General features: G+C 45.5%; 1 protein-coding gene across 1 annotated transcript in view; it reads left to right on the top strand.

The window, feature by feature from the left end:
* ALPK2 (alpha kinase 2) overlaps positions 1 to 14,960 on the top strand; it is a 124,978-nt gene that overhangs the window by 34,483 nt on the left and 75,535 nt on the right. The window contains exon 2 of the mRNA XM_088476475.1: positions 12,978 to 14,467. Within this exon, the coding sequence (XP_088332601.1) occupies positions 13,121 to 14,467 (1,347 nt within the window). The 5' untranslated portion in view covers positions 12,978 to 13,120. The remainder of the gene's footprint in view (positions 1 to 12,977; positions 14,468 to 14,960) is intronic.

Raw genomic sequence — 14,960 nt, 5'->3', positions numbered from 1 at the left:
CAGTGTATAATTCAACCAGGTGACGTGTACTATGACACTGCCTGTTAATTATGCACGCCCCTGAAACGGCGTTGAAACACTCTGGCACGCCTGCGTCCGTAACTCCACTCCCCCCTTACTACTGGCCTGCCCCTGCTACCACTCTCAAACGGCCTCTCCTGTCAATCATTCCACTGGGCTGTCTTGGCAGGGCGAATGAGCACTAGTACTCGTACTAGTTTGCGCACGAGCACTGCGAACTACACGCATGCACACATTAGCGAATATCATCTGCAACGAGCGGCCACTTGCTAGCGAGCGGGTCTGAATCAGGTCCTTAGTTCAGCACAGTTTACACTTATACCACTTTCCAGGGTTTCAGGTCACTTAGGTAAATTAAGCGGAATATTTATTATTAGCAGCCTCTTTGCGTCTATGAGCAGGATATTTTATTGCCACTAAAGCAGAAAATCCTGTAATCCCCCCCCCCAAATTTATAAAAAAAAAAAAGAAGAAAAAAATACAGGCCAAGAAGCCTGACATTGTCACATGCAAATTAAGGGCCTGATTCATAGCCGCTCGTAAGCGGCCGCTCGTTCGCTCCGAGTGATGTTCGCATATCTGCGCATGCGTATGGGTCGTAATGTGCATGCGCCAACCAGTCAGTGCGGTCGGAAATCGTGTGTTCGCAAAATTGCGAGTGCCTGCTATTTGAGTGACAGGATGAAGCGTTTGTGGGTGGTAACAGGGGAAGGTGCTTGAAAACGGGGAGTGGAGATCCGAAAGCAGGCGTGCCAAACGGTCAAAACGGGCATTTTAAGGGTGTGCATAATTAACAAAGCAGCGTCATCAACCACGTCACTTGGTTGTTTCTTAGCCTGAACTGTTCGCATGATTGCGGTAGGAAAATCCAACCACAAGCACTGCGAGCAGTTCAGACGCCTTTCGATGTACTCGATTAATCTAATAAATTGCGGAGATGACGTATGATGCGAGCGGCCAGGGGGCGTCTTTATAAAATTGTGAGCGCATGTTTCGTTCGCTCACTCAGACATAGAGGCGCCAACAGACCGCAAAGAGCGAGCGCTCAATTTAAATAGCCGGCCCCTTTTTCTGAACGAGCGAGCGTAAATAGCGTCCGGCTCTGAATCAGGTCCTCTATGCGCATTGCTGCAAGGCAGCCTTCTGTGTGGTTCACCAATTTGTTTAGTATACAAAATATTCTTTCACTATCAGTAAATGATATCACCATGGTGCTTCATGTCAAAACCTATATTCATAAGACGGCTTCCTATCACTGCACAGGGAGCCAGGGCCCTCATAGGCTGCACAGATTATCACATATGTCCTCTTTTGGGGCGGGATGACTGACGTATAGTATTCTGAATTGGATGCATCCTGCCACTCATGGCAAGCATAACGACATTTATTAACACTGTAGGCTTAAAAAAAAAATCACAAAGGACAGCTCTCCCGATAAGAGCTGTCCTCTGTGACAGAAGGACGTACGGATTTATGACCCAGAAGTCCTTTTGGGCATGCGTTGAGAATGGATCCCTCTCAGGGGGAATTACCAATAGAAATCCATAGGCTACTGTTGGGTAACGCCATCTAAAGATGGTGTTTCCCGCCACATCCAAGCCCCACAATTCATCGCATTCCGGAGATTGGTGCCTATGCGGTAGGTGGCCAGACCTCCGAAAACTTCATTTTCGGAGGTATGACCGCAAATTCTGCATTGATGCATCCCGCCCTTGGACTTAGTGGGCGATGTATCAATCAGTGAAAAAGAGTGGGGATTGAACAAGTGGAGACGTTGCCCATAGCAACTATCAGCTTCTACCTATCACTTTAGAGAATGTACTTGATCAATGCTACCTCGAGGCTGATTGGCTATTATGGATAACTTCTCCAGTCTTTTCACTGCTTGATACATCACGCTTTTAGACAGAAATATATCAGGCCTTCTAAAGAGTTGTGAAGAGGACAAGAGGAAAATTTGCCCACAGAAACCAATCAGCTCCTACTGTACCTCTTATTTATCAAGTACATTCTGTAAAATGATAGGTAGAACTTGAAGCTGATTGGTTAGGCCAACTTCTCCACTGTTTAGAAGGCTGATACATCCACTTCTCATATTGAATAGGACAACTACTCGCTACTATCATTACCTGCCCTGCCCTGATCAGGCAATGCGGCTCCAGCCACCACATGTACCAACAATCCAAACCTCAACCGTGTCACATTAATCAGACCTGCTACCCGAAATGTTACTGCTGCATTGCGGAGCGTCAGTGGAGGAAATCTTGCGACAAAGCAGACTTTCTCCACTATAAATCCATTATAAAGGCATGCTGACAGCTTACATTTCCAGATCACTTGCCAAGCAAACCTACCTCTCTGCTGCTTTCATCATTATTGGCTGCTCTCTTATATATTCGTCTTCATGACACAAATCTTTCCTGGCTCACTTCCCACCTATCAAACAGCTCTTATAATGTCTCTTGCTCTGGAACTTGCTCTGCTTCCCTCCTATTAGTTGTTTGGGTCTCACAAGGCTCCATTCTCGACCTCTTCTCACTGTAATCTTCTTCTCTTGGAAGCTCATTCGCCCTCCAGTACCAGCTGTACACTGACAAGACACCCAAATCTACAGTACTTCTCTTTCCCTGTCCTCTCCCCTGCTCTATACTCTCTTGTGTAACCACCTGGCTCTTTGCTAGCTCCACACGGATGTCCCAATGCTACCTATAGCTCGATATGCCCAAAACAGAGCAGGTCACTTTCCCTCTTCCAAGAGTCACACTCAGGGGCCTATTTATCAACACTAAAATAACGTTTTTAAGGACATTTTCCTTAAATAACGTTATTTTGGTATTCATGTAGCCACTTAGCACAGGAGATATCACAGATATCTCCTTGCTAAGTTCCCCTGCGTTAATTTCCACACTCCCCATACATTAGTACATTAGTATGGATACATTAGTATGGGTACATTAGTACATTAGTATGGGGATGTGGATATTATGATATTCATCAAATTCCGAAAATTAACAATTTTCGGAATTTGATGCAGTTACTATTCGCCACTGTGAGGTGGCGAATTGCAGGTGAAACTTACCTGTATCGGTGTGTGCAGGTCCCCCGACGAGTCCCTCTGGCGCTCTGCTCCGTCCTCAGGCTCCGGAGGCTGGTCGGACATGTGTGCTCCCCAGCAGAGCACAAGAAAGTTTAGAAAAAGAAAAAAAAAATTATTTATTTTTTTCTAATCTGTCATGTGGTCTGCTGGGAAACCACATGACCGACCAGCAGGACGGAGCCGGAGGCTGCTGCGCGGACAGGTAAGTCGGGGGGGGGGAGAGGTGAGCGGAGGGGGTCGGGGTGGGTACACAAACTTAACGCATCTGTAGGCAGTGCTGCGCATGTGATGGTTTTACAGATATAACAGTGCATGCGCAGCACTGTTTCCAGACGCGATAAGGTAGTGTAGGCAGGAAAAGTATCTATTTCCCGAAAAGCTGTCATCGCAAAAATGACAGCTTTTCGGAATAGATACTTATGGAGAGGTGGAATGATGAATTCCACCTATAATTAGCTAGAACTCCATGAGAGTTCTAAAGCTAATTATCTCCAGAGAATGTTTAGGTTTAATGAATAGGCCCCTCATTACGATACTTACCAATCTGAGATAATAAATGACAGAGTTGTTTTATTACATGTTTGGTACTTGATGGTCTTATTTCCTCTTTGGTTTCCATGTCTGGCCTCAATATCTCATGAAGGCAGAGCAGGGGCGTCTTAAGAGAGGAGGGGGCCCGTGTGCACTCCCTGACGCTGCTAGCCAGCAGTGTTGCCAACTCTGAAATGTAAAATAAGCAACCAATAAGTAAAGAACAAGCCCAAACCAATCATAAAAAGCTCAATTTATGGGGGTATCTCTTTGTCCTCATTCTCTACCTGCCTAACTTCCTTTATTCCCCCTTTCACTAACCTAAATATGTTAGTGTGTGCACAGCCTTATTATCTGCCTATATTGCCTTTCTCCCTCTACATCAGCCTCCATATTCTTACCTCCTCCCTCTTTTCATACCTCATTCCCTTGCCAGTCTTCAGCTGGGTACACACTTGCTGATGTGTGTACCCAGTGAAGCGACGCCCGTCCACGCAATATATATCGGGTGGTTGTATATACTGCACTATGCTATGCTAGCGTCGGCACCTGGGTCGATCCATCGGCCCTACATGCAGGCCGACGGAACGACCCCAATGGACGACCCACAAGAATGTGCATGGTCATGCATAGTGGGTACACACTGGCCGATGTGGACGATATGTCGGCCCGATTGCAGGATCGGGTGACATATCATCTAGTGTGTGTACCCACCTTTCCTTTACCTGACTCCCCATTCCTCTCACCCATCTTCTTTACCTTCTTCATTCCTGTCATCTGTCTAATTCTATTATCCCCTCACTATAACAGCCTCAGTAAGTTTAACTTGCCCCCATGTACCTGCCTCATTTCCATCATATATTTTACCTCTCTCTCTTGCCTGCCCCCTCCAACTTTACCCTGTCCACTGGCTACAGCCCTCTATTCCCCAGACACAGCCTCCCCCCCTCCCTCAGTCACTACTGGTATAAAAAAAACACACACACATATACACACACATACACTTACCTCCAGTGGTGCCTCGGCAATGCACACAAAAAAACAAGCCCAAAAACAAGCAACCTTACAAAAAGAAGCCCAAAAACAAGCAACAAGCAACCATGAAAAAAAACAAGCAACTCTCGAAAAAAAGAAGCCCAATACCGCTTGTTATAAGCCGACTTGGCAACTATGCTAGCCAGCCACCGGAGCCTTAGTAGACTCCAGGCACTAGAGTGGCGGACATGTTTCCGGTGTTCTGTGCATGCGCAGTAGAGTCCGGGCACACTCTAGTGCTCGGAGTCTACTGCGCATGCGCAGAACACTGGAAAAATAGCGGCGGCGGCCATTTTTCGGTGTTCTGAGCAGCGCAGACACCCGACGTGGGACCACGGACAGGTAAGTCTAAAATAATATGGGTGCAGTGTGTGCGGTGCGGGGCCCCCCTGTACTTGTGCAGCAACTCATGGGCAGGCAGAGGATTACATTTCTAACTCGCTCCGAGGCTTGCGCACGCCGCGCATGCGCACTGGCCATACATCAACCCACTTGCGAGCGCTATGGGCTCGCAAGCGGTTCTGAATCAGGCCCAATATTCCTTACCACGTGCTTACTCACGTACACACTAGGGTTTATTTTTTTGGGAGCCAATTAGCCTACCAGTATATACAGTAGGTAATACCCCACTATGCGAGATATTACGTCTAAAGGCCCGTACTCACTGGACAATGTGTGTACAGGGCGATGTCATCAGCGTCAGGCCCGGCAGGGGGGCTGCCGGCTTCGTTAAGCGCATCCACACTTGACAATGCCGGCAGCGACGATCATTGGCGGATGGGGGGAGGGTGACCATGCTGCATTCGGCAGCATGGTATGGCTAACGATTTCCCCAGATCGAGCTGCATGTACAGCCGACTGGGGATATCGTTAACGACCCGCAGGAGCGCTAATCGTTCCTCGGTGAGTGCGTACACTTTGGATGATATTAACTATAGCATTATCATTCATATCGTTCATGGATATCGTCCAGTGTGTATGCGCCCTAACACAGTGCAGCGCGCTACAGCACATGTAGATGCAAATTACACCCCCCGTCCACATCACTGTGGGGCATGCTCAGTACTCTCCACGATGCAGGGCTGCCCCCAAGCTCACCCTGCACTGAGAATAGATGCCATGCGCTGTAAAGATAATTTATTTGTGTTGAATTATAAAGTTGTAATAAACTAAAGGTGGGTATCCACTATCCAGTAATCGGCCGCAAAACGGGCATTTAAATGTCAAAAACGACCAGCGATGCGCGTGCCCACTGGTCGTTTTTAACATCTATCATTGCCCGTACATGCTGAAACAACAGCATGATTACAATGTCATAATCGTGCTCTCGTTTCTCCGTCTATTAGTGGATACGCACCTTAATATGTACATTGTATGAACTAATCTTTTACTTTGTGGAAAATATAGCCCAGCAGGGACATCTACTAATCCGTTCATACAAAATATAGTTGAAATTTTTTGGCAAAAGTTTTATTTATTATCTGTAACTGACTTAAATCTAGAGTGTAAGATCTAGTAGGGCAGGTCAAGCCAACCTATGGCTCTCCAGCTGTTGTGAAACTACAAGTCCCAGCATGCCCTGCTACAGTTATGCTATTAGGGAATGCTAAAACTGTGGCAGGGAATGCTGGGACTTGTAGTTTCACAACAGAGAGACACAGGTTGGCCAGACCTGTAGTAGGGGAACTTGCCTCTCTGAAGAGGGTTACTGGTGTTACAAACTTGTGAAGTCACTAGAGGTATTGTGGGTTCTTGGGGAGTACAACATATGTTTGGGGTATGGGAGGACACCCCGGAGCACATGGAGGAACCCATGCAAGCACAGGGAGAATATACAAACTCCACACAGTTAGGGCCACTCGAACCCGCCACCTGTATTCGTTGTATTGGAAGACGATTTTGTGGTTTTGGGGTGGCCCACTTTCTGTCCCAGCATGCCGTCTATTTTCTATAGCTCCTATTACCACCTACTGTACCCCGGCCATTAGTGTTCTCATCCTCACAACTCTGATCAAAAGTCCGACAAGCTCACAACTATCAGGAAACTTAGGACCTGATTCAGACCTGCTCGCTAGATGCGCGCGCTCACTTCCAACGCATGGAAATTCAGCTGGTGATCACCCAAATACTACAGTAACACATCATTTACTATCCTCTTTGATCCAACTTGTGGGGGCCCTACCAATAATACTGTCATTCTGATTTGCTGGTGTTATTAAAAAGTATAATGTGTAAATACGCCCAGCGCCACGAATGTGTTAAACACAGCAAGACATAAGTACGCCCACTATGTCTTGGCGAGTGATCACATTGTGTTTATAGACGCCCACTAGCCTGTGTTTAGCCACCCACTAGCGTATGTCATCTCCAGGAAGTATATACAACCATCGGTACATCGGGAACCATTGGATCAGACCGCAGCGCTTGCGGTTGACTGTACCCTACTGCAAGCACTGCGAGCACTTCAGTGTATAATTCAACTAGGTGACGTGTACTATGACACTGCCTGTTAATTATGCACACCCCAGAGACGGCGTTGAAACACTCTGGCACGCCTGCGTCCGTAACTCCACTCCCCCCTTACTACTGGCCTGCCCCTGCTACCACTCTCAAACAGCCTCTCCTGTCAATCATTCCACTGGGCTGTCTTGGTCATACCTGCCTACTTTTGAAAAACCATTTCAGGGAGATTGTGATAGAAACACCTATGAGCGCGGAGGTAAAGTGGGCGTGTACTGCTACATCTGAGAGACGTGCCATAAAACTGACTTACATCCAAATGTAAATGTGCCCAAAAGTAGTTAGTAAGATCTATTTGTTGATGAAAACACACTAATACTTTTCAAAAAATGCATGTAGCCATAGGGATAATTGTGTCTTATAACCAATGCAGGGAAATTATACTAATGATCACATTTGAATGTATATATCTCTGTTTTTTTTAATATAACAGCTTCATAATGGGGCTAAGGTAGAATCAGGGAGATTGGCAGACTCTTCAGCGAGACAGGGAGATTGCTACTATTTCAGGGAGTCTCCCTGATAATGAGGGAGGGTTGGCAAGTATGGTCTTGGCAGGGCGAGCGAGCACTAGTACTCGTACTAGTTTGCGCACGAGCACTGCGAACTACACGCATGCACACATTAGCAAACATCATCTGCAACGAGCGGCCACTTGCTAGCGAGCGGGTCTGAATCAGGTCCTTAGTTCAGCACAGTTTACACTTATACCACTTTCCAGGGTTTCAGGTCACTTAGGTAAATTAAGCGGAATATTTATTATTAGCAGCCTCTTTGCGGCTATGAGCAGGATATTTTATTGCCACTAAAGCAGAAAATCCTGTAATCCCCCCCCCCAATTTATAAAAAAAAGAAGAAGCATGCAAACTCTATGCGCATTGCTGCAAGGCAGCCTTCTGTGTGGTTCACCAATTTGTTTAGTATACAAAATATTCTTTCACTATCAGTAAATGATATCACCATGGTGCTTCATGTCAAAACCTATATTCATAAGATGGCTTCCTATCACTGCACTGGGAGCCAGGGCCCTCATAGGCTGCACAGATGATCAAATATGTCTTCTTTTGGGGCGGGATGACTGACGTATAGTAATTTGAATGAGATGCATCCTGCACTCATGGCAAGCATAACGACATTTATTAACACTGTAGGCTTCAAAAAAAAATCACAAAGGACAGCTCTCCCAATAAGAGCTGTCCTCTGTGACAGAAGGACGTATGGGTTTATGACCCAGAAGTCCTTCTGGGCATGCGTTGAGAATATATCCCTCTCAGGGGGAATTACCAATAGAAATCCATAGGCTCCTGTTGGGTAACGCTATCTAAAGATGGTGTTTCCCGCCACATCCAAGCCCCGCAATTCATCGCATTCAGGAGCTTGGTGCCTATGCGGTAGGTGGCCAGACCTCCGAAAACTTCATTTTCAGAGGTATGACCGCAAATTCTGCATTGATGCATCCCGCCCTTGGACTTAGTGGGCGATGTATCAATCAGTGAAAAAGAGTGGGGATTGAACAAGTGGAGACGTTGCCCATAGCAACTATCAGCTTCTACCTATCACTTTAGAGAATGTACTTGATCAATGCTACCTCGAGGCTGATTGGCTATTATGGGTAACTTCTCCAGTCTTTTCACTGCTTGATACATCACGCTTTTAGACAAAAAAATATCAGGCCTTCTAAAGAGTTGTTAAGAGGACAAGTGGAAAATTTGCCCACAGAAACCAATCAGCTCCTACCTCTTATTTATCAAGTACATTCTATAAAATGATAGGTAGAACTTGAAGCTGATTGGTTAGGCCAACTTCTCCACTGTTTAGAAGGCTGATACATCCACTTCTGATATTGAATAGGACAACCACTCGCTACTATCATTACCTGCCCTGGCTTGATCAGGCAATGCAGCTCCAGCCACCACATGTACTCTCCAACAATCCAAACCTCAACCGTGTCACATTAATCAGACCTGCTACCTGAAATGTTACTGCTGCATTGCGGAGCGTCAGTGGAAGAAATCTTGTGACAAAGCAGACTTTCTCCACTATAAATCCATTATAAAGGCATACTGACAGCTTACATTTCCATATCACTTGCCAAGCAAACCTACCTCTCTGCTGCTGTCATCAATATTCGCTGCTCACTTCATGACACAAATCTTTCCTGGCTCACTTCCCACCTATCAAACAGCTCTATTAATGTCTCTTGCTCTGGAACTTGCTCTGCTTCCCTCCTATTAGTTGTTTGGGTCTCACAAGGCTCCGTTCTCGACCTTTTCTCACTGTAATCTCCTTCTTAAGGGGGCTCATTCGCCCTCCAGTACCAGCTGTACACTGACAAGACACCCAAATCTACAGTACTTCTCTTTCCCTGTCCTCTCCCCTGCTCTATACTCTCTTGTGTAACCACCTGGCTCTTTGCTAGCTCCACACGGATGTCCCAATGCTACCTATAGCTCGATATTCCCAAAACAGAGCAGGTCACTTTCCCTCTTCCAAGAGTCACACTCTTTACGATACTTACCAATCCGAGATAATAAATGACAGAGTTGTTTTATTACATGTATGGTACTTGATGGTCTTATTTCCTCTTTGGTTTCATTGTCTGACCTCAATATCTCATGAAGGCAGAGAATCATCAATGATGGACCTAGCATTACTTGTGCAGCAACTCATGGGCAGGCAGAGGATTACATTTTGGGAGCAGGGTCCTCTGAAGAGTTATGGTGCTTTTATTTGAAGCTGAATATTAAATGATGGTTGCATAATATAGCTTTGAGGTGCGACCTGACCTCTCATCGAGCATTTTGGTCTTCTTAGCAGAGCCCAGTTGGACAAGCTTTTGCATTTGGTTTCAGGGACTAACACTTATTTAGGTCAGGGTTGGAATTCTTTTCAGAACTACAGAGGATGCCAGGGCAACTATGGTACAGAGGTGGTGGGACTTACCAAGACACCTTGCTATTTACAGAACAGATTAGGGAGCCCCGGCTGCTAAGGAAATACTGCTGAGTCCCTAACCAGATTTTTTTCTGTGGGAATCGGTGACGGTTTGCTCTGGCCGCAACACAGCCAGTGTACCTACACTGTGACCCCAAGTTCTTTATTAAGTCTACATTCTACGTTTGTTTTGATCATTTCTTGTATTCTGTATTGGTTACATTATGTTAATTTGATGAATTGCTTGGAGTCATTTTGTTGGGTATCCAGTCGACTGGTCGATGTTCAGAAGGTCGACACAGTCTGATTGTCGACAGTTAAAAGGTCAACATGCTCATTAGGTTGACTACCAATATGTAGATGTGTATTTAGGACGACATGGTTAAATGTGCGATGCATTCAGATGAGCAACATTTACAGTACCATGTTGACACAAAAATGTCGACATATGTTTTTTGATGATTGTTCGTGTTAGGTTTAGGTTTAAGGTTAGAATTTAGGTTTAGGGCTATATTAAAATAAAAAAAAACATATGTCGACATTTTGGTGTTGACATGTTAAACGGCGACCTTTTGAATGTGTCGACCATTTAACCATGTCAACCTAAATACATGTCTACATGCTGGTGGTCGACCTAATGACCTTGTCGGTCTTCTGTCGATATTCAGAACATGTCGTCTTTCTGGTGTCGGTCTTATGAATGTCGACCAGTCATTCTACACCTGTTTTGCTGTAATAGAGACTTAGGGCCGATTTCAATTAGAGGCGAAAGTCGCACCAGGCAAAATGCATTCGCTGCTGCAATCTTTTAGCCTCATTCGCCTGTTTTTGCATACTTTCATAATGTGCGCACCCGCTTTGCACCCTATTCAAAGAAAGCAGCCTGTACCCCATAAAAAGCCTAACTGACCCTGGAAATCAATATAGAAGTGTATTAATAGCCCTAATAAAAGTATTTAGGGTTCTTAAATTGAGTCAAAGCCTGCTATATGCATAATTTAAATTGAATAAGTGTTGAAAAATGATCTAAAGCAATTTCTTTTGTGAAAAATAATTGCTGTAGTTAAATTGGGGGTACAAATGGGTGCTAGTATATTGTTGGGCCTCTAAAGTACCTTTTAAAAAACTTAAAAAAACACCTGCTGCAGCCTCCTGCAATCCTAAAAATACCTGTCCTATCCATACAGCACCCCAAAATACCAGACCCAGTACTTTATACCCATTTACAAACACTTTTTACATTTTCACTCCAAAAATTACATTTCTTTTTAGGGGGAATTAAGATATTTATTTTATTTTTTTGGCCTAATTATTCATTAGGGGGGGTCCAAAGGGTTCTGAACCAAGGGCCTGGTTCAGCATGGATCTCTAATTTGCTTATACGCACCCAACGCAGTTGCTAATACCAGTGGTGATATGTAAATGTTTGCATTGCGATCGCAGCCAGACATCAGGATGCCCACTTCCCCTTACTCACATCCGTATACTTGGCTACCATAGCGAAACAATCGGTAACATCGAGTAACATCGGACCCATACGCACAGTTAAGGCAGGTCAGACCTCACTCAGGACTTGCTAACTTCAGCGCATGCTATGAGGCTGCGTATGGTACCACAGTGGATAATTTGTGCACGCCACTGAAACGGCATGCGAACGCAATGGCACATTCGGCCACCCACTCCCCGTCACCACCCACAAATGGCACTGCTTGTCATGGGTCTGCATATCTTCTGCAATCGCAGTTCCAATCGTAGGGGCTAGTTCACGCACGCACACTGAGATGCATGCACAGTACGCAACAATCGGCCGTTTGCGTGCGTATAAGCAACTGCGTTCCTTGCTGAATCAGGCCCCAAATCCCCACATTTTTAGCCCAAAATAGATTTTGCACAAATTATCTCCTGCCTCTGGGTGAAGAAACTTTTACGCCTGTTTTCGCCTATGGACTTTTCGCACATGCGGAAACGTCCTGGAATTGAATAGGGCGAAACGTGGGAATGTGGCGAAAACATAACATCGGTGAACGCTTTTTACCTCTTATTGAATCCGGCCCTTAATTATGAAACCGAATCCAACCCACAAATTTTTATCGTTGGCAATTTGACAGTTTAGATCACTGCAGATGTGTTGGGTAGAGCAGTAAGGTCTATTCCGTCACACATCCCTGTGCAGATTCATGAAGCAGGTCCAAGCGCTCTGGTGCAGGGTTGGGTGATCTTTGAATCTTACCTATTTTACCATTAAAACACAGGGCCTGATTCACTACCGATCGTGGCTGCCATTACGCACGCAGGTCTGCTGCGAAAATATGCTAATGAATGCAATCGCAAAGCCGTCACGCAGATAGCATAGAGACGCCCACCCTCACATCTGTAATACCTTGCAGTGCTGGGTATATATCTGGAACATCGAGTAACATAGGCCCCTCACGCACAATTATAACAACCTTACTCAGAAATTGCTAACCTCGTTGAACGCAAGTACACAAGCTGCGTATGCCGTCTCAGTGGCTAATTTATGCACGCCCAAGCAACGGCGTTCAAACGGACAGGCACGCCTGCGTTTCTCCAACCACTCCCCCATCACCACCCCCAAACGCTTGGTCTGCGATGGCTTTGCATTTGCGTAGGGGATCACAATGCTAACTCACGCACGTTCACTACGGTGTATACGTAATTACGTATGCGCAGCACGCACCATCGGCCAATCTGCGTATGCTGTTGCAGTTGTGATCCGTGATAAATCAGGCCCACAGTACACAACTCAAGTGAAGCACATATTTATTCTTCCTAATCTTTTGTGTTTTTCAAAAACTTTTTGTTTGTTTGTATATTTAAGGAAAACCCGCAGTAAAAAGTACACAGAACAGCCGCCAAGTTTGCCGAGAGGGACTTTAAAGCAGAGAATAACAGAAAATTAAAAATAAAAAAATGACAACATCCTTTTCATGCATCTAATTTCCGGACAGAATTTGAAGGCTGATGGAGGGGGACACTTCTGTGATTAGGCCCAATGATGTTAATGATGATTCACAAAACTGTGAACTTTTAGAAGATCCTTTCATGGCGGTCAGAGGTCTAGCATTTCTTTACACGCAGATATCAACTGACCGGAGCTCAGACGACGACACCAAGTCTGACCACAGAGCGGATGATCTGTGTGTACCCACCTTGGATGGCGATGAAAGCCTTTTCATTCTAGAGGAAGAAGATCTCGTTACTGAACATTCCAAACTGCACTTCGGCCCAGAAACAACACAAGCTTTGATAACCAATGGAGAAACGAACGGGTGTAAGAATGGTGAGTCCAGATCGCCTGCCAGGGCGTCACAGGACAGGTTCAGGTGCCACACCAGGAATATCGATCACCTGTATTGCACGTGGCACGGCGCTAAATATTGCTGTAGGGCCAACGAGCCAAACGACGATAATAAATGGACTATGGGAGAGGACAATTTTGACAATTGTCTCAACTATTTGGAATGCTCTGATGTCATGACGGACGGCCTGAATGGAATTTGGCAGAGCGCTTTGCTGGGCAGTGACCCGGTCTTTTTACTGGAAAGTGACCAGGATGATGAGACAAAAGTAAGCCTGGATTCCCTACATGAGCGTGATCCACTCCTGAGTGGTGTGACTCTTGTGGATGGAGTATCAAATAACAATGCTTTAACTGGCCTCTGTGACAGTCACTCAGAGCCACCACCACCATCAGGAGAACTCCCCGAGGACAGTCTGAAAGCTCTGCAACCAGAGATGGTGATTACGGTGGGACATCAACAGGACAATACTTCCAATTTGAAAAGACAGGAGAGATGTAGCCTACCTCTAGCTACTGCAGCCATCCAAAATGACCAGGCTGGGATTGAGGAGGAGAGCAAGGAGAATAGCCCGGTGGGAGATATTTCAGCATGTGCTAAACAGAACCACAGCAGTACGTTCATGGAAATGTATCTTGCAAACGTGTTAGATACCTCAGTCAAAGATCTGGTCGCAATGGCAGATGAATCCACAGCCAATTCTTTAATATATGCCTGCCCGGAAGAAAAGGAGTACGAGGTTGGAAAAGGGACACTGGAGGCGGACGTGATTATTAAGGAAAACCCAAGAATTCCTGCAGAGCATCTGCAAGCACAGGAAGCCCACCGATTTTCTCTGAAGAGTATTCCTGAGCCGGTTGCTAACAGTAACCACAGCATAGAGCTCCATGAGGCGGAACAGGACCAGGGGGATCGGACAGGTGGCAGAACAGAATATTCTCACATTGTTACGGAATGTGCAGAGGGAAAGCAACACTCTACAACAGATCCTGTGCAGGAACATATAGAGGTACTGTAATTACTTGCTGACTGCTGGCAAAAATATTATAAGATTACAGAGTGATAGTAACTATGCTCATTACTGTGTGTGTGTGTAGATGTGTGTATGCATGTTTGTGTAGCTGTGTGTGTGTGTCTTTGCTGGGCGAAGATCTAGGAATTCCCAAGATGCTATTAAGGCTTTAAAGTGAGTGACAGCTCCTGCTGGGTAGAGAAACCGAATTGAAAAGAAAAAAAAAACCCACTAGGATAAACAGCAGGCACTCCTAATTATAGACAAAGGCTAATAACAGCTGGATAAGCTAGTGGAGTTTGGGACAGCTGTATCAAGAAATGTGATCTCTACCTGTCCTCCTTATTCAGAGCAAACATTTTTTAACCCCTTCAGCACGATCGTTCATGGACCCAATTTATATAGGCTGTTCTCCGTGCTGGGTAGACAAAAATATATCACATTTGATTGTTGCTAGCTACAAAGTATGCCATGCAAAAACTGGCAGAAA

The sequence above is a fragment of the Taudactylus pleione genome, unplaced genomic scaffold (genome assembly GCF_031769625.1).
Source record: "Taudactylus pleione unplaced genomic scaffold, aTauple2 ptg000189l, whole genome shotgun sequence".
Lineage (NCBI taxonomy): Eukaryota > Metazoa > Chordata > Amphibia > Anura > Myobatrachidae > Taudactylus > Taudactylus pleione.
The sequence above is the reverse complement of the archived record's forward strand: the minus strand, read 5'-3'. Positions and strand labels throughout refer to the sequence as shown.